Source organism: Schistocerca americana, chromosome 1 (assembly GCF_021461395.2).
Source record: "Schistocerca americana isolate TAMUIC-IGC-003095 chromosome 1, iqSchAmer2.1, whole genome shotgun sequence".
NCBI lineage: Eukaryota > Metazoa > Arthropoda > Insecta > Orthoptera > Acrididae > Schistocerca > Schistocerca americana.
In genome coordinates this window covers 449,488,902-449,513,039 of record NC_060119.1, presented here as the reverse complement: position 1 = coordinate 449,513,039, position 24,138 = coordinate 449,488,902, and the positions used below count along the sequence as shown (strand labels likewise).

General features: G+C 39.5%; 2 protein-coding genes across 4 annotated transcripts in view; one reads left to right on the top strand and one right to left on the bottom strand.

Moving 5' to 3' along the window:
• The window catches only part of LOC124603132 (FUN14 domain-containing protein 1-like), an 82,760-nt gene extending 76,960 nt beyond the window's left edge, over nucleotides 1-5,800 (bottom strand). Inside the window, exons 1-2 of the mRNA XM_047136373.1 lie at nucleotides 5,640-5,800; nucleotides 5,273-5,454 (exon numbers count right to left, since the gene is read on the bottom strand). Coding sequence (XP_046992329.1) covers nucleotides 5,273-5,379 — 107 coding nt within the window. The 5' untranslated portion in view covers nucleotides 5,380-5,454; nucleotides 5,640-5,800. The remainder of the gene's footprint in view (nucleotides 1-5,272; nucleotides 5,455-5,639) is intronic.
• Nucleotides 5,801-5,832: 32 nt separating this feature from the next.
• LOC124603148 (histone demethylase UTY-like) overlaps nucleotides 5,833-24,138 on the top strand; it is a 59,419-nt gene continuing 41,113 nt past the window's right edge. The window contains exons 1-4 of one of the 3 annotated variants that reach the window (XM_047136374.1): nucleotides 5,842-6,240; nucleotides 7,595-7,661; nucleotides 7,747-7,912; nucleotides 8,006-8,114. In XM_047136374.1, coding sequence (XP_046992330.1) covers nucleotides 6,173-6,240; nucleotides 7,595-7,661; nucleotides 7,747-7,912; nucleotides 8,006-8,114 — 410 coding nt within the window. In that variant the 5' untranslated portion in view covers nucleotides 5,842-6,172. Of the gene's footprint in view, nucleotides 6,241-7,594; nucleotides 7,662-7,746; nucleotides 7,913-8,005; nucleotides 8,115-24,138 lie in introns of all 3 variants that reach the window. The other 2 variants (XM_047136376.1, XM_047136375.1) reach the window with 2 other exon arrangements.

Sequence of the window (24,138 nt, the reverse complement as noted above, 5' to 3'; positions counted from 1 at the left end):
GGATCTTTTCTGAAGTGTCCAAAGTGCATTAATTTAAATTAAACATTAAATTTTTAAGTTTTCACTCTTATTTTTAAGGTTTTAATCCACAACTATTAGTCAAAACTGCGACAAAAATAATACTGAAATTCCCCATTAATCTTGTCTATCAAATAATAAATGTTTGAATTTCAGCTAAAGAAACCAAGGATTTAAATTGAAGATTTTATTTTGATTTTCCTAACTCCAAACGTCCCATCCATCACTTGTTATGTTATGTTATGTTATGTGGTTTATTCATCTCATTACATACAATTTTCAAATCATTTGATTTGATGTACAGGAGACATGTCAAGGTTTACAAAAGAAACGTTTTTCACTTTTTTAAGAGAACTACAAAAGTTTACATTATATTTTACATTTCTAAGTTACAGCTACACATGTACATAAAATAATAAATGTATTACAATCCCTGTGTTCAGATTGTGAAGCTGTCCTCAATGAATTCATCGACAGAATAATAACACTTTTCCACCAGGAGAGTAAAGAGCAATCTTTTCAGTGAACCAATCTCCATTTTAAATATATTACTGCCTTTTATTTTATTGAAAATTTTTAACCCCATATACTCTGGCGTTTGGGCATAAAGTTTTAAACGATGTGTTGGAAGTTTGAAGTTATCTCTGTGGCGAGTGCTGTAGTTGTGGTCAAAACGGAAATTGTCTAGTGTATGTTGATTTCTATATAGGAACACCACCATCTCATATATGTAAAGTGAGGGGATAGACAGTACTTTTAAATTTTTTAACAGTGGTCGACAGGATTCCCGTTTTTTTGCAACACACATGTTTCTAATTACTTTCTTTTGTAATACTAGGAGCCTAGTGACATTTGCTGAATTTCCCCAGAAGATTATGCCATAACGAATAACTGACTCAAAGTAGCAGTGATAAACTATCTTTCTGGTATCTATGTTTGTGGCACCTGACAAAATACACATTGCAAATGCTAAGTTGTTCAGTTGATTTGCTAAGTAATCTATGTGTACCTTCCAATTTAAATTTTTGTCAAGATTTAGGCCTAAGAACTTCACGTGGTTTGCTTCTGTGATATCCTGATCATTGCAAATTATCTTTATTTCACTCCTTTCTACTGATTTAGCTTCAAATTGCATCATTTTGGTTTTAGTTACATTTAGTTTTAGTCCATTTTGATAGAACCAAGATTCAAGTTTTTCTAAAGTGTTTTTGGCTTTTTCTGGAATATTTTCAGATACCTCATTTTCAATTAGGACTGATGTATCATCGGCAAATAAGACTGAATGAACATCAATAGCAAGTGGTAGGTCATTTACGTAAAAAAGAAACAGATAGGGACCCAATATCGAACCTTGTGGGACTCCTTGGGGAACTGTTTTCCAGTCTGATGAATAATTGGTTCCATTTGAAGTTAAAATTACTCTTTGTTTCCTACCTGACAGGTAAGAGCTAAACCATTTTAAAGCAGTGTCTCTGATTCCATACATCTGTAATTTGTGGAGGAGTAATGCATGGTTCACTGAATCAAAAGCTTTAGCCAGATCACAGAAAATACCTGTGACCTTTCTACCTTTATCTAACGTGGAGCATATTTTTTTGGATAAACTCATTTATAGCATTCGCAGTGCTTTTACCCTGTTGGAATCCGAACTGGTTTTTAAAAATTATATCATTTACAGTAAGAAAGTTATTAATTTGTTTTGCTGCAATCTTTTCAAACACTTTAGAGAAGACCGGCAAGAAGGGCGGTAATTCCCCATATCTTCTGTCGATCCTTTCTTGAATAGAGGTTTGATCTCACCATATTTCAATACCTCTGGAAAGCATCCCTGTTCATAAGATTGATTTATAATAGTTGACAGTGGTTGGGAAATAATATCATACACATACTTGATTACAGATGTTGTTATTTCATCCCACCCATGTGAGGTTTTGTTTTTTAGAGACAATATTTCCTTTTCCACATCCCTTTGGGTTATTTTTTCAAATTGTTTAAAAGATGTGTTCTGGCTGTTTTCCAAATTTGTGATGCCCTGATAGAATGTCATATCCACATCCGATCTTACTACGTTTAGGAAGAATTCATTGAAACAACTTGATATCTGAACAGGGTTTACTATAATTTCATTTTCATGTCTAATTTTCAAAATCTCATGAATTTTTACTTTGGCTCCTAGTTCAGACTGAACAACTGACCACACTGCTTTTGTCTTATTTCTGTGTTCTCGTATGACTTTATTATTTGCCATTTTTTTAGCTGCCGCTACAACTTTCCTAAATACAGCTTTATACTGTTTGACATAAATGACAAAATCTGGATTTCTGTTTGATTTTAACTCATTGTGGAGCTCTCTCTTTCTGGCACTAGAGATCTTTATTCCTGTTGTAATCCATTTGAGTTTACCATTAACCTTCTTTTGCTTATATCTACGAGGAAATGATTCATTAAATACCTCTAAGAAACAATTTAAGAATTTGTCATGGTTAATCGAGCTTGAACTATTGTAGTCTACAGGCCAGCTTATTATACTTAATTTACTGCGGAATAAATCCATTTTACTTTTACTGAGATCCCTTTTTATACACACTTCTGGAGACTTTAGGTTATTTGCTTTTGGGAGCTCAATAAGCCTGATACATGTAATAATAATTTGTTGTTTTTATGTACTGAAGCAACCTAACACACCACTTGTAATACAGTTCTGCCAGCCCAGGAGTCCTAATTGGCCTACCACCACCATCCAATCACAGCTGTGCTGTCATTGTGCATGGTATTGAATCACGACCCAACAGTTCAGTACGGAAGTGAGTCATGAAGTGCAAGGTCAGTTTGTGGATGACATGGAGAAATGTTTTCTTGGTACAGCATTAGGACAGGAGTGTTATAACCTATCATACTGTAGACAATCAGGACTCAAACTTAAGTGTGACTATAAGGATGAGACAAAATACCTACTGACTGTTCGTAAAAATTGATGAGAAGGAAACTTTGTGTTACCATCATGAGAAGGTATACCTGGACAATTGTACACACATTTTTGGTTGTGAATGTTGTGACCCATTCTCTCATCACAAGTCTCTGGTAAAAAAAATTCTGAGAGTTTTTTCTCATAATATTAATCTTACACCTGGCAAATCTCTGTGCTCGAAGTGTTATTGCACAATTAATGACAGTATAAGAGGCAACCAAGAGAATGAATGCTCAAAAGATACAAGTAGCAGCTTTCGGCCTGCTGAAGAATTTGTAGCTGTAGTGCTCTCAGTGTGTGAGCACTGAAGAAACGGCATCTGACTAGTAGCCTAGTAAAAAAGTCTCGCATGGTAAAACTAAGTACAAGAATCTGATCTGCTGTTCATAAGCACTTGGAAAAGTGTCTCAAAGTTATAATATCTAATGATGAGATAATATCCCTTCAACTTCCACCCTGACAGATTTTGCTGATCTTATTGAACAGCTAAAAGAAAAAGAAAAATCAAGATTATCAATCTCCTGATGCTGCAGTGAAGCTACCAGAGGGTAGTGTAGGCATCCAAGTAAAAGTTAATTATGCTTTTTTAAATACTGCTTAGCACATTTTTGTGAATCTTTGATTACTTTTTTATATCTACATACAGGTAATTTAATGAAGTGTTAACTGTACTTGGGTATATTTGTAAAATGTTTACTGTGTAAATGTATTGGAACCAGTGAAAGCAGATTTTCTGCAAATGAATAAATACACTAGTTAGAACTTTTGTAAATATTATAAATGAAAGTGAGATATCCTAGCAAATAAATAAAATAATGATGTTATCACATTCTTTGTCAGTTAGGACACAACTGACAATGAAACAACAAACAATGCACAGCCAAGAAAGGAAAAGCACAACCAGAGGGAAAAGTAACAAAGTAGTGTAGAAATTTGCGAGAGGGAGGGAGAAGGGAGGATTACCAGAATGAGGTTAATAGAAAGAGTCAAAATTACCTACGATTTGTACGTATTGCTCCCTTGTGTTCATGTGCACACATATACACTCTCTCTCATTCTAATTTGAATAAACCTACCCAACAACACGGTTGAATTTCCCTACATTAGTTTATATATTCTTTTGCTATATAGCATGTTGAGACAAGTGAGACTGCTTGTTGAAAGGTGAGGAATACCTAACCCTTTAAGTTATCAAAATTCTGAAGCTTATGCATGATTTTAAATCAAAATGTATTCCAAAAATTTAAGTCTTCAGTTCAGATTTGTTTTCATCTTACCTACTCCAAGTACCTCATGCTGTCCATCTGTATTTGAACTGCCAGTTGTTCAAGCACATGGAAAAGTGGCTTGTATCTAAATGCTTTAACAGTGGTGATAAACTTCAGTATGCTGTCACTGACTTACTGGCTGGCTGTGGTATTTATCAGCAGTATTATATTGAGAAACAATTTGCAAACAATTAAAACAGTATGACAAATACTCAAATTGCCTCATATACAAAGCACAAACCTGTAGGGGACCTGTATAATTATTTATGTTATACGTAATGACATTGCTTCCTTATCATCAAGTCCTGCCCAAACCTCTTAAGTTTTCAATTGCATTCTCTGTCTCAATTTTCACTGCTTAAACCGACTCCAAAATTTGGTACTACTTATCAAGTGGTTCAAATGGCTCTGAGCACTATGGAGCTTAACTTCACAACACACAACTGAAAATTGTGAGCTACAAGCATTCTTTTTAAATAACTAGATTATATGTACCTTCGTAATTAAGAGAATAGTTTCAAGTTAGAATACAGGTCGTAAACAACTTTAAATGGAGGTGGTTATTGTTGTAAATTCCATTGCTTGCTGGTAGCTATACGTCATGTGCACAATCTACAAAAGAGCAATGTTATATGTCAAATTAAATACTTATTCTGCATTATCTCAGTGTTCACTTCCATACAAAGACCATTTATACAATACATTTACACATGTGTCAAACCAACTGAAAACTTTCATACCACGTGGGCAAAAAGTTTAGTTAGGCTAACTTTGAGATTTGTTATAATTCTGTATGTGCGTGTGTAGCTGAAATTTACCCGTTAGAGATATTAAATTATATTTTCTTGTACTCAAAACTTATATTAACAATGTCACGCAGCTCTGAAGTGATGTACGTTAATAAACAAGAAATGGTTGTCAAGCACCCTAATATGGGATAAAGAGTTCTGAAGTAGTTGATAAATTTGCAACAATAATCTAACTATACCAGGATTACCAAACAACGTTTTCGACTTACCATCCGGAGACGGTTCCAATTACAAGTTGTTTTGCAGCAGATGCCTTTCCGACGTCCTTTAAAACCTTGTCTACTATGCTTTTGGTCTCCCTCGATACTTCATCCATGTTGATCAGTAATATGTATCTCCTGTTGAAACTTACTGATGTTTCCGTTGATAGCGATTATTCCAGGGCCGAATGCTACATTACAAAAGAAATCAACAAGTTCTGTTAACATTTCCAAGAAACTGCGTTGTAGAATGACACGCCCTATTTATATATTTATAAAAACAATGGAAAATAGATCTTTAGGTTGTAAACGCCGAAGCCTTTGACTATTTTATATTTAACACACTTAGTTGAACTGTACTTAATAAATTGCATACGTTCAACGGGTTCGCTGCCTCCACAAATTTCACACAGCGACCGAACCAAAATCGAAACTAACACACAGTCTATTAACAGCTGACTGCTACACTTGCATGTCTACCAATAGCCAAGTCCTAAAACGTCGGCATGCATTGTGAACTCTGGAGGGGGTCGCTTGGTGCACCGGTGGAGGCTTAGTTCTACGTCCGAATGACCTTCAATTCTTCTTAAAATGTATTCGTTTGAACGATGGACTTCATGTACACACTGATACGATTTTCTAAAACGTTTGCAAGGATCTCCAACAGCTGACATACTGCCATTATACTTTTTAAAACGACGTTCTTTTATAAGGTCTTTAAAATCCCGTATCCCAAATCCCCTACATACCCCTGTCTGGAACTAGTAGGCGCGTGGATATTCTTAAAGAGGTTGTTAGGTATTTGTAGTGAAAGTGTTTCTTATTGTATGTGAAAGTGAATTTTGTGGCTATGTAAGTGACATAAGTGTCGATGACAAATACGCAAAGAAACTACTAACTACGTCCAAAATGGCACAGGACTCCGACGATATAAATTTAACTAATCAAGAACTGCAGGTGCTGTCGGAACTTGACAGGTAAACAACATGGCCACTATCATCTGTTTAGATGTTGTCTGCTAGATTCACACTGTATACATTCCATGAAGAAGATAATCTCATGACAATCACGGAATACTACGGCCTATCTCAGCGCCTGTTGAACGCCGCATTTTTGTGTGACCTACTTACCTTTAATAGTGTTTTTTCCATCGTCACATTTTCCTATCACTAATTTCAACTCAGCCTATCACACAGCTGCTTTATGAGAAATAAACAGATGTAAATTTCCGTAACACTGTTTACACTCAAAGGGGACACAACATGTTGAATGTTTGTACTCATCATATTACTAGCGCTGTGTGCTGATTGGAGATTTCATGCAGGCTGTATTGGTGACGAAAAAGAATTTTGACATGAGTTAATAAGGAAACAGCCCATATAAATGGTTTGGATCGTTTATGAAGTTTGTGCTTATTGACAGATATAGGTATAAACTGTTTTGTGCCAGGATATTGTACTCGGTTACTGCTGAAGCTGTATCTACTGCCCATTCCTCATTGTTTATCAACACTTACCTTTAGTAATGAACTAGAGGTACAGTGATTTTCCTAATTAATGGCGTTCAGCTATGAGGTCGATGCAGTTAATGTTGACAGTAAAAAATATCTCTCTTTGAGTCGCTGGCACCTAAGCCAGACTCTGTTATGGTACTTAATGCTGTTGTCAGGGCCAGTGCAGCTTGTTTTAGGAGTTAAAATTACATTTCATTAATGCATATAACTTACGCATAGCAGGGCGGTAAAACTGGAGAGACATTCTATGTAACAAGAGCATATTCGCAAATTCGTCCAGGCTTCATCGCACTTTCTTGCAGTGTAAATGAATTTCCTGATTAACAGTTATTTATTATTCTTAACTACAAATATATGCATGGGAAACAGCCTCGACTTCCTCATTTGTTTTTAAATCAAATAAGTAGTTGGCGACCTAATGTGTAATTGCACAGGTTTCGTAATATTTGAGGTTAAGGATCATATTACAAAATATTTTGTCATTAGTGTTTCAAATCCAGTAGAATGTGTGTGTGTGTGTGTGTGTGTGTGTGTGTGTGGAGAACAGTAACACACAGACCTAGTGTGATGTACTTAGTTTTCGTTCTTTCTCTTCATTTGTTCTCCCAGTTTGATAAAGGCTAATGTCCTTAAATTAACTGTCTGAAAAGTTAATAGCCAGTGGGGAACTAATGTGTCAGTTTGGTCTGTCACTGCCAGCAGGAGATTGTGCCCACCCCTGGTAAAAAAAAGCCTGCGTTTTAATGTAAAATTAGTACACCCTTCGAAGTGTTAAGTATTGGACATAATCATTATTTAAATACAATTACCTATTACAGTCGGCAGTTTGGGTTCTTGAAGTTAAACACGCCAGAACAAGCAAAGAAGAAAGAACTTGTTTTGAAGGTAAGTATAAAACTTGTAATAGCTAATTTTGGGTGTTTATACTTAGTGAAATTTACCTATTTTGTTATAAATGTGAATTTTGCAGGCCGTGAAATATTTAGAGAGAATGTTAGTTCAGGCCCAGAATCAGAAAGAACGTAGTAAACACATAGAGAAAGATGACACATTAATCCAGAAAGAGATAAATATTGATCCTAAAACATACTGCAAATTGGGCCACTTTCATCTCTTGCTTGAAGATTATGCAAAAGGTAAGAAATATTAATACCTCACTGTACCAAAATAAATTTATATTAGTTCTTTAGGGAAATGGACTTTTTTTTTTTTTTTTGCATTTTATGCAGCCATGTCAGCATATCAGAAATTCTTCGGTCTGAAATCTGATTACTGGAAGGACGCAAATTTCTTGTACGGGCAAGGTCTGGTTTATTTCCACTTCAATGCATTCCAGTGGTGAGTACATAGTCTTATAAATAATTGGAAAAATATTATTTTGCTTAATTATAATTTTCCACCATTTATTTACTGCTTTGTTTACTTATTTTGGCTTTTTATGTTTTACGAATTTAGCTTTCCTTTTTCTCCCCGTTGTTAATATTTCATTTCGATGGTAAATTCGTCACAAAGCTAAGATTCACCTACATGCATTGGAAACATCCCACGTGTTGCTTAAGAGCGGAAATAGCTAAGTTTCAGCCCAAGTTCTTAAACCCATTTTCCTCTTCTCGATCTAGACTCATCGTTTTACTGAACTATACTCAATATGAGACTCCCGCTAGGAATTCAACTATCCAATGGTTAAGACGTTTGTCCTATAGTTTACGTACATTCTAGCATTCCCTCCTAATGCTCGTGAAGTTTACATGTTTTCAGTAATTAATCCCCCTGCTTTCATTGTTGCAAAAATAAGTACGGTACACCATTCTTTTTATCTGATAATACGCAGGCAATTCATTTGAAAAAGTTTTCTGAACGATTGTGTCTGCAATACTTGTTACGACGTGTTTTTCGTAAAAGAAGCGAGAGGTAGTAAGGATCCGCAAAACGGTTTTGTCTTTAAAATTTAAGGCTGGAATTACCAAAGCAAATTAAAATTATTGCAAGAGTTCGACCACCATGCATGCTATAGCTTTCGTCAACTCTACCCACTGATCTTTCACTTCCTAAATGTGAAGTTCCGAAGACGCAGCCACCAGACAGGTTGATGACCCTTTTCCGGTTGTTGGCACGTGCACCAAAACAGTGTGCTAAGCAGTTTCCCAGTGTATTCACAGATAGCGTTGGCCTCAGTTCGCTGCACCAAGCAAATACCTTGGGGAGTCAGCAGGTGGCGCGGTGGTGCTGTCCTGAAACGATAGTCGCTGCCTGTGCTTATTACAAGATCCATAATGATATTACAGAGCAAATAAATAGAGAAAATGGATTATGGAAAAAATATAGAGAGTATGACATCTGTTAAAGTATACAAGTATTTCAGCTTTTTTTAGCTTGTCTTTCGTATTGTCACTGTACTGCCCTTTAAGTTTACTCGAGTTATTGATAATTTTTTTATGCCAGGATAAGGTCTGTTAAACCTTTTAAACAGATTTTCCCTGTTAATGACAAGGAGTTCTGTGCATCTATTCTGCACGATTGATTTCAACGAACTAATGTACTATCGTTAATTTCTCATTGGAAGGAGAAAGGTCCACGTGAAGGAGCGTAACTAGGTTGCAAATTGATTCGAAGGAAGTAAGTTTCATGAAGAAGTTACGTTTTGCAAGTGTTACGTGCTAGGAGCCAAACCACGCATGGCTCTGTCTGCGGCACTGCGACGTTGCCGTTCCGGCGGGGTCGTTCACACATCGGCGCAGACAGCAGAACACCAAAATAAACCGGTTGGAAGGGAACGGGATGGGAACTGGAGCCAAGGTCGGCCGAAAGCCTTCCTCTTCACTTTCGCTGCTTTCAATAGCCCGTTTTTAAGCGCTGCTTCGTGTCACAGTATATACAATACTTATTATTTCTGGAAGCTATGTCTACTCTGTCTGCATTGGAGCAGACCTTCAGTAAAGCGATGTTCTGGACATCCCAATTCGGAGATAAAATCGCTTAGAAATTAATGTAATGTGTGTGTGTGTGTGTGTGTGTGTGTGTGTGTGTGTGTGTGAGAGAGAGAGAGAGAGAGAGAGCCATGACATGTCTACTTTTAAGTAATAATTGCTTACCATTAACTTTGTAATCAGTAGTCACCAATTTTTTAAAGTGATCAAGATGTTGAATTCGTAGATACTGTGATAAGCGATAGTTCCCCGGCGTGTGCAGTCAAGAGTATTTTTTTCTGTACTAACACTGTAATCCGTTCTCTGCGATCCTCTTCTATAATTTAAAGTGATTACCTCTGCAATTTCTATACAGTACGTCAAACGAATAAGGAAAAAGTGTAATGATTTGTGAACAGCAGTGAGGTCTCTCTCGAGGTGTCAGTGTGTATCCTCCTGTCAAGTAAATCTATATGTGTTAACTGAGGCATTTCTAGTGTACCGTTGTCGTGGGGATATTCAGTGTGCGAAAACTTTTTATTTCAGCATTTCCCGTTTATTAAAATACGTAGTTCGATACTAGGTTGCTTCCGTATAAATAACAAAAACAAACTCATTGTTGTCATTGCAGCGAGAAATTAACTGCCTCTCTTCAGGCTCGTTATTGTCTGATTACAAGACTACAGAACAACCATTGAAAATGGTCATCCAATAAGCATCTGGGTATACGATTGAGCGACCTAAAGTGGAACGATCACGTAAGATTGTTCATGGGAAAGGCAGATGCCAGAATGAGATTCATTGAAAGAATCCTGAGGTAGCGTTATCCATCCGCGAAGAGGGGGTAGCTTATATAATTCTCGTTCGACCGGTACTTTAGCATTACTTCTAATTCTAGGTCCCTAACAGGCTTTCTTCACAGGACTTATAAGTGATCCAAAGAAGAGCAGTGCACTTTGTCACGGATTCGTTTAGTAAGCTCGAAAGTGTCGGAGATATGCTCGTCCATCTCCAGTGGCAGACGCATCGAGAGATGCGTCGTGTATTATAGTGTTGTTTGCTGTTAACATTCCGAGAGCGTTCGTTCGTAGAGGATTCAATCAACATATTGCTTCCTCCCACATACAACACGCGAAAAGACCATGGAGGAAGTGACAAGTAGTACACAAAGTACCCTGCGCTACACACCATCGGGTGGTTCGCCGAGTATAAATGTATCGGTACTTTCTAATTTCATTGGGCCTTATTAAGAAACGTTTCAGTAATTGACCGACGAACGGGAACACAACACTACCTTTTAGCCACCTCTCGAAGCGACGGGGTAATCCGAATTTCTCTTACTGTCAGCATACTCGCATGCGAAACAGAAGCCTGTATTACATACAGCAGCAATAGGACAAAACTTTCATACTGGCCACGTGTATGTGAGTGATTTATATAGCTTTGAGATTATTAGCAACACGAATCGAAGTATTCTGTTGTTGTTCAACCGGTGTTTACGATTAGCATGTGTTGTTCCTCTTTGTTAATAGCGATTAACGTTATGGTCATCACTAAAGAATATATGTGACGTTAGAATGCTAATCTCATCAGCATCTATATCTGGAGCACAGCAGTAGCTCAGTTCGAAAAAAAATAGTTAGAATGATTCAGTCATTGTTTTGTTAAGGAACCCTGCCGCCATTAGAGGACCCAGGTTAGGGAAACCACCAAAAAATCTTAATCACGAAATTCCCTGACCGATCCAAAGTGTGTGCTAGACCGAGACTCGAACTCGGGACCTTTGCCTTTCGCGGGCAACTGCTCTGTCAACTGAGCTACCCAAGCACGACTCAAGACCCACGTTGCTCGGACAAGGAGTTTGTGCAACCGACGTCAGTGTGCGGTGTAGTGAACATCTTTTTCTTCTGTATTACACCTGCTATTACTTTTAATTTAAAGAACCTTTTGTAGAATAGAAATGGGCCAGAAGAAGCGATTTGAGATAAGATTTTAAATTTGCTTTGCTTCCTCTAAGACATTTCGTGTTACTGGTCAGATAATTAAAGATTTTTATGGCTGTTTACTGAACATGTTACTGAACCACTAATAGCTTTAGTAATGAGTATTAAAGGTCATTTTGCTTATACTATTGGTTAACCCTTACTCCTGCGGATACTAGTCCAGTGTCCATGCCATCTTAATCAATTTCCCAGATAACAATTCTACCAACACTCGACTATCAAGGAGAATTGTATAGTTTCAATCTGCATCACACGAAGTACGAGCAATAAGAGCCTGTAGAGAGCCCAGATAATATGACATTGCGGATAAAATGTTAACCGCCCTCATATGAGAGCACAATGGTCACTTTCGAGTACTGTAGCTGATGTGGAAATGGTTTGTGGGGTTCGTACGACCATCCACTGCTGACTAACTCATGGCTGTGAAGTGGTGTGTGTGTGTGTGTGTGTGTGTGTGTGTGTGTGTGTGTGTGCAGTAACATGGGGCAGAATGCTATAAAAGAGCTGTTGTGCTTGGATGTGACCATGACTTCACCACTAATTAAATTGCCTAATTTGTTGGTGTATCACTGTGAAATGTACGGCTTGTCTGTAATGTTAGTGCTGTACCATTCGCTGCCACGTAACACGGTGTAAGAACAATGATCGGAAAAGTATGCAGGGTTGGGAGACTAATGTCACGCCTTGTAAGTGGCATTCGATTTTAAACTTGATAGAAAATGCTGCTCTCAATGAATTCAGGTCCTTCGCAGTTACCCTTTGTGCGAACATTGTCCAAGGAACTGCATTCAATGGGCATTTGGTATCGGGTATCTCGCAAAAGGCCATTGCTCACAGCGGCGTATAACGTTGCACGCATTCAGTGGATCAAACTAACAGAAACGGGACAGTTGCTGACTGGGGGCGTGTAGTGTAGTCTGATGAATCGCTATTTTGCCTCGTCTCCATGATACAAGGAGTTTGGTACACAGACGGCCCAGTGAGGCATTCGTCCCACAATGTGTGTAGCGTGTAGTTGGGGCCTATAAATAGTTACGTTTATGGGTGGTTTTCGTGCAATGACTTGCGCTCACATTGAGGTTTCTTAGGGTGACCAGACGTCTCGTATTTTACGGGATCGTTCCTTATTTGGCTTAAGTGTCCCGTTGTAATGACAAAAAAACGTACGGCACGTATATTCTACATCCACGTACGGTGCGTGCCGGAGGGTACCAATTTTAGTCATTTCCTTTCCTGTTCACTCGCGAATAGAGCGAGGGAAGAAAGACTATATGCCTCCGTATGAGGCCCAATTTCTCATATCTTCGTAATCCTTACACGAAATGTATAAATTAAAGGCAGTAGAATCGTTCGGCAGTCAGCTTCAAATGCCTGTTCTGTTAATTTTCTAAGCAGTGTTTCTCTAAAAGAACATCGCCTTCCCTCCAGGGATTCCCATTTGAGTTCCTGAAGCATCTCCGTAACATTTACGTGTTGTTCAAACTTACCGGTAACAAATCTAGCAGCCCGTCTCTGAATTTCTTCGATGTCTTCCTTCAGTTTGACCTGGTACGGATCCCAAACAGTCGAGCAGTATTCAAGAATAGGTCGCACCAGCGTCCTATATGCGTTCTCCTTTACAGGTGAACCATGCTTTCCTAAAATTCTCCCAATAAACCGTAGTCAACCATTCGCCTCTCCTACTATAGTTCAAATGCCGTTCGGTCTCATATCGTTTTGCAACGTTACACCCGGGTATTTAAATGACTTGACTGTGTCCAGCAGGACACTACTAATACTGTATCCGAACATCACAAGTTTCGTCTTCCTACTCATACGCATAACTTGCATTCTTCCACATTTAGGGCTAGCTGCCATTCATCAAACCAACTGCAAATTTTGTCTTAAGTAGTCGTGTATCTTCGTACAGTCACTCAACGTTAATACCTTACCGAGAACCACGGCTTCAGCAAACAACCGCAGATTGCTGCCCACCTTGTCCGCCAAATCATTTACGTAAATAGGGAATAATAGCGGTCCTAATCATAGCGTGTAGGCTTATTTTTTCGATTAGTAATGCAAGGTATTTCGATAGTTTTTAGTGCGAATTTAAAACAAATGGTACGATGATCTATGTAGTTCTAGCACAAATACAAGTAGCTTAACACGTAATTACTATTAATTACTGAATAGCGGTCCTGTCACAGTTTCCTGGGGCACTCCTGACGATATACTTAAGAAGTTTGCGAGCCACTCATATATCTGTGAACTTATTCCATATGCTCGTGCCCTAGTTAACAGTCTGGAATGGGGCACCGTGTCAAATGTTTCCCAGAAATCTAGAAATATGGAATTTGCCTGTTGCCCTTCATCCATAGTTCGCAGTGTATCATGCGAGAAATTCCCACCTTTTTGCAGTTTCTTAATTTTTAATATACTGTTCATAACCAGTAGATTGTGGTCAGAGTCCAAATCTGTCCCTGGAAATGTCTTACAATTTAAAACAGGGTTGTAGCCTACCCCCGATGTTTTTCAATCTGTATATTGAGCAAGCAGTAAAGGAAACAAAGGAGAAATTCGGAGTTGGAATTAAAATCCATGGAGAAGAAATAAAAACTTTGAGGTTCTCCGATGACATTGTAATTCTGTCAGAGACAGCAAAGGACCTGGAAGGGTAGCTGAACGGAATGGATAGGGTCTTGAAAGGAGGATATAAGATGAACATCAACAAAAGCAAAAGGAGAATAATGGAATGTAGTCGAATTAAATCAGATGGTGCTGCGGGAATTAGATTAGGAAATGAGACGCTTAAAGTAGTAAATGAGTTTTGCTATTTGGGGAACAAAATAACTCCAGATGGTCGAAGTAGAGAGGATATAAACTGTAGACTGGCAATGGCAAGGAAAGCGTTTCTGAAGAAGAGAAATTTGATAACATCGAGTATAGATTTCAGTGTCAGGAAGTCGTTTCTGAAAGTATTTGTATGGAGTGTAGCCATGTATGGAAGTGAAACATGGACGATAAACAGTTTGGACAAGAAGAGAATAGAAGCTTTCGAAATGTGGTGCTACAGAAGAATGCTGAAGGTTAGATGGGTAGATCACATAACTAATTAAAAGGTATTGAATAGAATTGGAGAGAAGAGAAATTTGTGGCACAACTTGACTAGAAGAAGAGATCAGTTTGTGGGGCATATTCTGAGGCTTCAAGAGATCACCAATTTAGTATTGAAGGGCAGCGTGGAGGGTAAAAATCGCAGAGATGAATACACTAAACAGATACAGAAGGATTTAGGTTGCAGTAGGTACTGGGAGATGAAGTACCTTGCACAGGATAGAGTAGCATGGAGAGCTGCATCAAACCAGTCTCTGGACTGAAGACCACAACAACAACAACAACAACAACCCTCCTGTATTCATCTGACCAGAAGTCATGTTCCTCCTGCCACCGAACTTCACAATCTCCCACTATACCTAACATTAACTTATCCATTTCCCTTCGTAAATTTTCGAACCTACCTGCCCGATTAAGGGATCTGACATTCCACCCTCCGATCCATAGAGTGCCAGTTTTCTTTCTCCTGTAAACAACGTCGTCCTGAGTAGTCCTCGCCTGGAGATCCGAATGGGGGACTATTTTATCTCCGGTATATTTTACCCAAGAGGACGCCAAATGTGATCATTCCCAAAGAATAAAGAAAATACACTCTCTGCTTAAACCAAAATGAACGAGATTTATCATTTTCAGCTTCCTTACATCTCAAGATAACTGCTGAAGAATCCGCTGCTCATCACTGCATTTGCGCTAGCTCCACCTTGCAGTAATGCTACTGCAGAAATAGTGACCTCGATAGCAAGTGGTTTATGAATTGATGAAAAGAGGAGGCTTAGTGTCGAAGCCGTTATGGAAATAGTTATAACGAAGATTCATTTTCAGGATACTTCGTGTGTCGATTTTTATAAAATTCCGTTTGAAAATATCAAACTTCTGAATGACATACATTGTTCTGCAAGATATAACATAAAAGATTTTTCAGAAACTACCCAAGGCGTAAGTTCCACGCCAATTGTTATTGAAATACAAGTAAATAATAATCATTTTCTACCCTAGTAAAAGACATCGTTATATTAAAGTGATATTTATATTTGCATCTGACAATAAAACAATAAATATTTTTTCGATTAGTAATGCAAGGTATTTTGATAGTTTTTAGTGCGAATTTAAAACAAATGGTACGATGATCTATGTAGTTCTAGCACAAATACAAGTAGCTTAACACGTAACTACTATTTAGAGATGGTGTTAACAAAAGTTTCCACAAAATTTCGGTTCATTTCTAGTTCTAATTTGGGTCCTGTATTTTCATTTTGGAAATCTGGTCGCGCTAAGGTTAACGTAAACAAGAACCAGAATCGACTGAAATAATAAGTTACTGCGGTCATTTACAATTTTTTTTTTTTTTTTTTTTAAACTCCATCATGTGGATTTATGTTACTTAATACGTCCACGTATGTGTTATGATTTTGGGTTACCGGTGGCACTGTCTCCAATGGACACGGATCATTTTTTGTTCTTATTACATCACTTAGGTCAGTGTCATAATGGAAAGAGTGAATACCTTGAAATGGCATTGGGCTAATCATGTCGCTCGAAGGAAAAATAGCATAGTCATGTCGCTCCAAGGAAAAATAGCAGATGGTGAAAAAAGTACTAGATTTGAGCCCAATTTACTAAAAAAGACCAAAGGGAACATCACCGGACAGATGGGACAGAGACTTACAAAAACAGCCAGACTGAACTAGCAATGAGAAGCTCAAGATCGGCAGAAATGGAAGAACCTGCTGCGATCCTATGCTGCACACCGATTCAAAGACGCCACATGACCAGGTGACCGAAATGAATGACAATGATGATGATGATGATGATGATATCTCATACGACACAACATTCACTTTGTAAAGACTGAAAGGATCAGTCCACTCTTATTTAGTGAGCTAATGGGCCTCTCTAGCAGGTTCTTTTTCACAAGCCCTTGGCTGTACGGTAATACTGTGCATAATGTGTATTTGGATCACTGTATTCGCCGTCAGCATATTCCCTAGAAGCATTCACGCGAGTAATGTGGAAAGGTGGTATCATCGTATCAGTATTCTTTTTTAAAATCCTTTCTTCGTTCATTTGTTGCGCACATTGTCTTCGCCTGTAATTTGCTGCGCTTTCGCTAAAGCTTAATTCATAAATATCAGATGCTCTATGCTTTTTTCCAGACATGTTTATTAAGGAAAGTAAATGAAAAACTTATAATCGTTGTAAATTTCATGGAAATGTGCAGTATATCTGTAAAAATATGAACAGAATACGCTTTTACGATCAATTCTAGCGTGTTGTTGCAGAGTATGGAGGCTTTATCAAGTAGCCATGGCAGCAGAAATCGAGCGAATCCAGAGATGGGCTATGGGATCGTGCACAGATGTGCTCGGGGAACTTACACGTCATGCACTGGAAGAAAGACGACAATCTCGTAAAACCTATTAGATACTTCCTATTCAAGGGTGATAGTGCCACATGTCTGCTGTCATTACCGTACATCTATTGTAGGGATAATGAGAATAAAAGAGATTGTGGCGCGCACACGTGCTCATACGAGCAGATAGTCCTTTTTTCCTGCTCGGTACACGGGTGGGGCAGAACAGAAAATCGCTAATATTAGTAAGAAGTACCCTTCGTGATGCGCTGTACGGTGGCTTGCCGAGTATACAGGGTGTAACTAAATTTCCTGTACAGACTCTGAGCACGGATTACTTGTACCAAAACAAGAAAAAAGTCAAGTAACCATGGTCCCTAAAATGTGTACCGCAAGAGCTATTATGAGTGCTTGTTCATCTTCACTGCTGTGGAACAACTCTCTTCTGTTGAACATCGGTACTGTTAAACATATTTCATCCATTGAACAAGTGCTCGTAGCTCGTAAGGTTTGCACTTTAGAACCATGTTTACTAGGCTATTTTTTCTTGTTTTGATGTAAGAAACATGCCCTGAAAGTCTGTAAAGGGGTTTAGTTATACAATATATATTTAGATGTCGAAGTATAAAGCTTGAACATATATATTTGCTATAACATTTTACATTATAAATTACTTTATTGTGAAGCTAATGGATTGAAAACCATTTGTGGGCATATACGTACTATTTGCGAAACTCGAGTTCTCGTGATGGCTTCTGGATTCGTATGTCTGATGTCCGCCTCTTTTTGCTTGTGATTTTCCCAACAGTTAGACATTTAAAGTGCACACAACTGTTTTTGTGCTTGTTAATTTGTCGTCAGACATGTTAAGTGTTGCCAACGTGTGATTTCGTTCTTGTCTTTTATCTCAGTAAATTCTAATGTATATGTCGTTGGGCGTGTGTTTTTTTTTTTATCTTATCTGTGCCGGTGTTTGCTTTAATGTGTGAAAGAGGGAAGTGTGTGCAGCGGCGTTTAATCCGTTTATACTTATGTTCTCCCTCCCCCTCCCCCCCCCCCCCCCCCATCCCTCCCATGAACTATGGACCTTGCCGTTGGTGGGAAGGCTTGCGTGCTTCAGCGATATAGATATCCGTACCGTAGGTGCAACCGCAACGGAAGAGTAAGTGTTGAGGAGCCAGACAAACGTGTGGTTCCTGAAGAGCGGCAGTAGCCTTTTCGGTAGTTGCAAACGGTCTGCATGATTGACTAATGTGACCTTGTGACATACGGCCTTGCTGTGCTGGTACTGCGAACGGCTGTAAGCAAGGGGAAACTGCAGCCGTAATTGTTCTGGAGGGCATGCAGCTTTACTGCATGGTTAAATGATGATGGCATCCTCTTGGGTAAAATATTCCAGAGGTAAAATAGTCCTCCATTCGTATCTCCGGACTGGGACTACTCAGGAGGATGTCGTTATCAAGAGAAACAAAACTGGCGTTTTACGGATCGGAGCTTGGAATGTCAGATCCGTTAATCGGGCAGGTAGGTTAGAAAATTTAAAAAGGGAAATGGATAGGTTAAAATTGGATTAGAGGGAATTAGTGAAATTCGGTGGCAGGAGGAACAAGACTTCTGATCAGGTGAATAGAGGGTTATAAATATAAAATCAAGTAATAGTAATACAAGAGTTGGTTTAATAATACAACAGTTGGTTTAATAATGAATAAAAAACAGGAACGCGGATAAGCTACTACGAACAGCATAGTGAACGCATTATTGTAGCCAAGATAGACACGAAGCCCACACTTACTACAGTAGTACAAGTTTATATGCGAACTAGCTTCACAGATGATGAAAAGATTGATGAAATGTATGATGCGATATAAAAAATTGTTCAGATAGTTAAAGGAGGCGAAAATTTAATAGTCATTGTGGCTGGAATTCGATAGTAGGAAAAGGAAGAGAAGGAAAAGTTGTAGTTGAAGATGGACTGGGTGTAAGGAATGAAAGAGGAAGCCGCCTGGTAGAATTTTGCACAGGGCATAACGTAATCATAGCTAACACTTGTTTTAAGAATCATGAAAGGAAGTTGTATACGTGGGAGAGGTCTGGAGACACTGGAAGGTTTCAGATAGGTTATATAATGGTAAGACAGAGATTTAGGAACCAGGTTTTAAATTGTAATACATTTACAGGGGCAGATATGGACTCTTGACTACAATTTATTGGTTATGAACTGTGTAGATTGAAACTGAAGAAACCGCAAAAATGTAGAAATTGAAGGAGCTGGGACCTGGATAAACTGAAAGGACCAGAGGTTGTAGAGAGTTTCAGAGAGGTCATTAGGGAACGGTTGACAAGAACAGGGGAAAAAAATACAGTAGAAGAAGAATGGGTAGTTTTGAGAGACGAAATAGTCAAGGCAGCAGAGGTTCAAGTAGGTAAAAAGACGAGGGATAGTAGAAATCCTTGGGTAACAGAAGAAATATTGAATTTAACTGATGAAAGGAGAAAATATAAAAATGCAGTAAATGAAGCAGGCGAAAAGGAATACAAACGTCTCAAAAATGAGATCGGCAGGAAGTGCAAAATGGCTAAGCAGGGATGGCTAGAGGACAAATGCAAGGATGTAGAGGCATATATCACTAGGGGTAAGATAGATACTGCCTACAAGAAAACTGAAGAGACCTTTCAAGAAAAGAGATCCACCTGTATGAATATCAAGAGTTCAGATGGAAAACCAGTTCTAAGCAAAGAATGGAAAGCAGAAAGGTGGAAGGAGTATATAGAGGGTCTATACAAGGGCGATTTTCTTGAGGACAATATTATAGAAATGGAAGAGGATGTAGATGAAGATAAAATAGGAGATATATCAAAGAAGGGAAAGCAGAAAGGTGGAAGGAGTATATAGAGGGTCTATACAAGGGCGATGTACTTGAGGGCAGTGTTATGGAAATGGAAGAGGACGTAGATTAAGATGAAATGGGAGATATGATATTGCGTGAAGAATTTGACAGAGCTCTGAAAGACCTAAGTGGAAAAAAGGTCCCGGGAGTAGACAATATTCCATTAGAAATACTGATAGCCTTGGATAAACCAGCTACGACAAAACTCTACCATTTGGTGAGCAAGCTGTGTGGGACAGGCGAAATATCCTCAGACTTCAACTAGAATACAATAATTTCAATTCCAAATAAAGCGGATGTTGACAGGTGTGAAAATTACCTAACAATCAGTTCAATAAGTCATTGTTGCAAAATAGTAACAAGAAATCTTTACAAACGAATGGAAAATCTGGTAGAAGCCGACCTCGGAGAAGATCAGTTTGGATGTCGTAGAAATGTGGGAACACGCGAGGCAATACTGAGCATACGACTTACCTTAGAAGATAGGTTAAGGAAAAGCAAACCTACGTTTCTAGCATTTGTAGACTTAGAAAAAACTTTTGACAATGTTGACTGGAATACACTCTTGGAAATTCTGAAGGTGGCAGATATAAAATACAGGGAACGAAAGCCTATTTACAATTTGTACAGAAACCAGATGACAGTTATAAGAGTCGGGGAACATGAAAGGTAAGCAGTGGTTGGGAAGGGAAAGAGACTGGGTTGTAATCCCCAATATTATTCAATCCGTATGCTGAGCAAGCAGTAAAGGAAACAAAAGAAAAATTTGGAGTAGGAATTAAAATCCATGGAGAAGAAATAAAAATTTTGAGGTTTGCCGACGACATTGTAATTCTGTCAGAGGCAGCAAAGGGCCTGGAAGAGCAGTTGAGCAGAGTGGACAGTGTCTTGAAAGGAGGATATGAGATGAACATCAACAAAAGCAAATTGAGGATAATGGAACGTAGTCGAATTAAATCAGGTGATGGTGCGGGAATTAGATTAGGAAATGACATGCTTAAAGTAGTAAATGAGTTCTGCTATTTGTGGAACAAAATAACTGAAGATGGTCGAAGTAGAGAGGGTATAAAATGTATACTGGCAATGGCAAGAAAAGCGTTTCTGAACAAGAGAAATTTGTTAACATCGAGTATAGATTTCAGTATCAGGAAGGTGTTTCTGAAAGTATTTGTATGGAGTGTAGCCATGTATGGAAGTGAAACGTGGACGATAAATAGTTTAGACAAGAAGAGAATAGAAGCTTTCGAAATGTGGTGCTACAGAAGAGCGCTGAAGATCAAATGGGTAGATCACATAACAAATGAGGAGGTACTGAATAGAATTGGGGAGAAGAGGAATTTGTGGTACAACTTGACAAGAGGAAGGTATCGTTTGGTGGGACACGTTCTGAGGCATCAAGGGATCGCAATTTAGTATTGGAGGGTAAAAATCGTAAAGGGAGACCAAGAGATGAGTACACTGAACAGATTCAGAAGGATGTAGGCTGCAGTAGTTATTCGGAGATGGAGAGGCTTGCACAGGATAGAGTAGCATGGAGAGCTGCATCAAACAAGTCCAAGACCACAGCAACAACAGGTGTGTTCTGGCTATATACTTATGCACCATTTGTTTAATGGTGTATGTCCCCATATACAGCCGAGTTGGTTTAAGTTTTGTAAATTACATGGTATTTTCGTAAAGTACATGGTATTTGGCGAATATCTGAGCACGTGCACGTGGGAACACATCTGGTATAACTGAACAAATTAAGCAATGACGTATATGATTATCTCCCTGAACATTAAGGTTTCACAAGATCATAATCTCTTCAGGACGGTATATCATTGAAAAATACCTTCATTTGGTGAAACAGTTTTCTGTTTTGTTTATTTATGTGTTTTTCGATGTAAGAAGGGTTGCATTACGTCACGCACTATTTTTTGATATGACAGTGTCTTCCTACTTGAATCGCACACTTGACGACATTCATTGCGCCACTGCGGAAGCAAATTCATTTTTCCGAGTGAGGCCTTCGTGTGACGTCATTAACGCGTGACCTTCTCGCGCTATGATAATGTGTTGGAAGGCGTCCAGTCAGAGGCTCCGGCTCGAAGATCCCCGCTGGCCTTGCTCCGTGGTCAGTGGCCTGTTAGTATTTGCTTTGCTTGGCACACGCAGAGCACACCATCTAATCCGCGCGGTGCAAGGGGGGATAGTCAACAGGGAGACGAAACATCACATTTGCATGTACGAAGTAGCTGTATGGAAAGTAAATACGTACTTTGTCCTGATAGTTATTAGAGGAGACCATATAAATAGAATTTGATAGAGAAACGGAGATTAAGATATTTTCTACTATGAGACCGATAGTTGCGGAGACGCGCGACCCGAAATAGTGCCCTGAAGATTTGGAATGATCGCAGCATAATGAAGCAATTAATAAATGGTTTCAGTTGTTGAACAATCCCCTTCCGATCTACGGAATGAGGTGAAAAACGGTTAACAGCAATTTGCACTTGACTTGACGGAGCGTAACATCGAAACGATGGAACGCTGCGATTCAAATGGCGGCATTGACACGAGCAGTCAACTGAACGGGACATCAGCGTCACCGTCGACGCTGGTAGCGGGACTGTGACGTCGTCTGCTAGCCGGTGGAAGTTAACTTATCCTCGCCACGCTCACTCATATTATACCAGTGGATGTCGTGCTTCGTCTTCATTTTATTGTTTGCTTTGTTTTCGTGACACATCGACACAGGTTCCATAACGACTTCTCTTCCAGCAGTGTTATTCTAAAAAAGAAGCAAGAGATCTGAAAACGAAAACTGATAAAGATTTCCAGTATTCGGACAAAGAAAAACCCAATACTGCACATAAATAACTTAAAATGATGAAAAAGTCAGCTCTGTTGAGGAAGAAAAATAAAGGCGTCTTGACGTTACTTGGCATTTAGAAAAAAAGAAACACAGTAAGATAGAAAAGCTCTAACGTTTTACTTTCTAAAAACTGTTTGACGCTTTTGTATGCATATATTTGTTTTCTTTATCAAACATACACTCCTGGAAATTGAAATAAGAACACCGTGAATTCATTGTCCCAGGAAGGGGAAAATTTATTGACACATTCCTGGGGTCAGATACATCACATGATCACACTGACAGAACCACAGGCACATAGACACAGGCAACAGAGCATGCACAATGTCGGCACTAGTACAGTGTATATCCACCTTTCGCAGCAGTGCAGGCTGCTATTCTCCCATGGAGACGATCGTAGAGATGCTGGATGTAGTCCTGTGAACGGCTTGCCATGCCATTTCCACCTGGCGCCTCAGTTGGACCAGCGTTCGTGCTGGACGTGCAGACCGCGTGAGACGACGCTTCATCCAGTCCGAAACATGCTCAATGGGGGACAGATCCGGAGATCTTGCTGGCCAGGGTAGTTGACTTACACCTTCTAGAGCACGTTGGGTGGCACGGGATACATGCGGACGTGCATTGTCCTGTTGGAACAGCAAGTTCCCTTGCCGGTCTAGGAATGGTAGAACGATGGGTTCGATGACGGTTTGGATGTACCGTGCACTATTCAGTGTCCCCTCGACGATCACCAGTGGTGTACGGCCAGTGTAGGAGATCGCTCCCCACACCATGATGCCGGGTGTTGGCCCTGTGTGCCTCGGTCGTATGCAGTCCTGATTGTGGCGCTCACCTGCACGGCGCCAAACACGCATACGACCATCATTGACACCAAGGTAGAAGCGACTCTCATCGCTGAAGACGACACGTCTCCATTCGTCCCTCCATTCACGCCTGTCGCGACACCACTGGAGGCGGGCTGCACGATGTTGGGGCGTGAGCGGAAGACGGCCTAACGGTGTGCGGGACCGTAGCCCAGCTTCATGGAGACGGTTGCGAATGGTCCTCGCCGATACCCCAGGAGCAACAGTGTCCCTAATTTGCTGGGAAGTGGCGGTGCGGTCCCCTACGGCACTGCGTAGGATCCTACGGTCTTGGCGTGCATCCGTGCGTCGCTGCGGTCCGGTCCCAGGTCGACGGGCACGTGCACCTTCCGCCGACCACTGGCGACAACATCGATGTACTGTGGAGACCTCACGCCCCACTTGTTGAGCAATTCGGCGGTA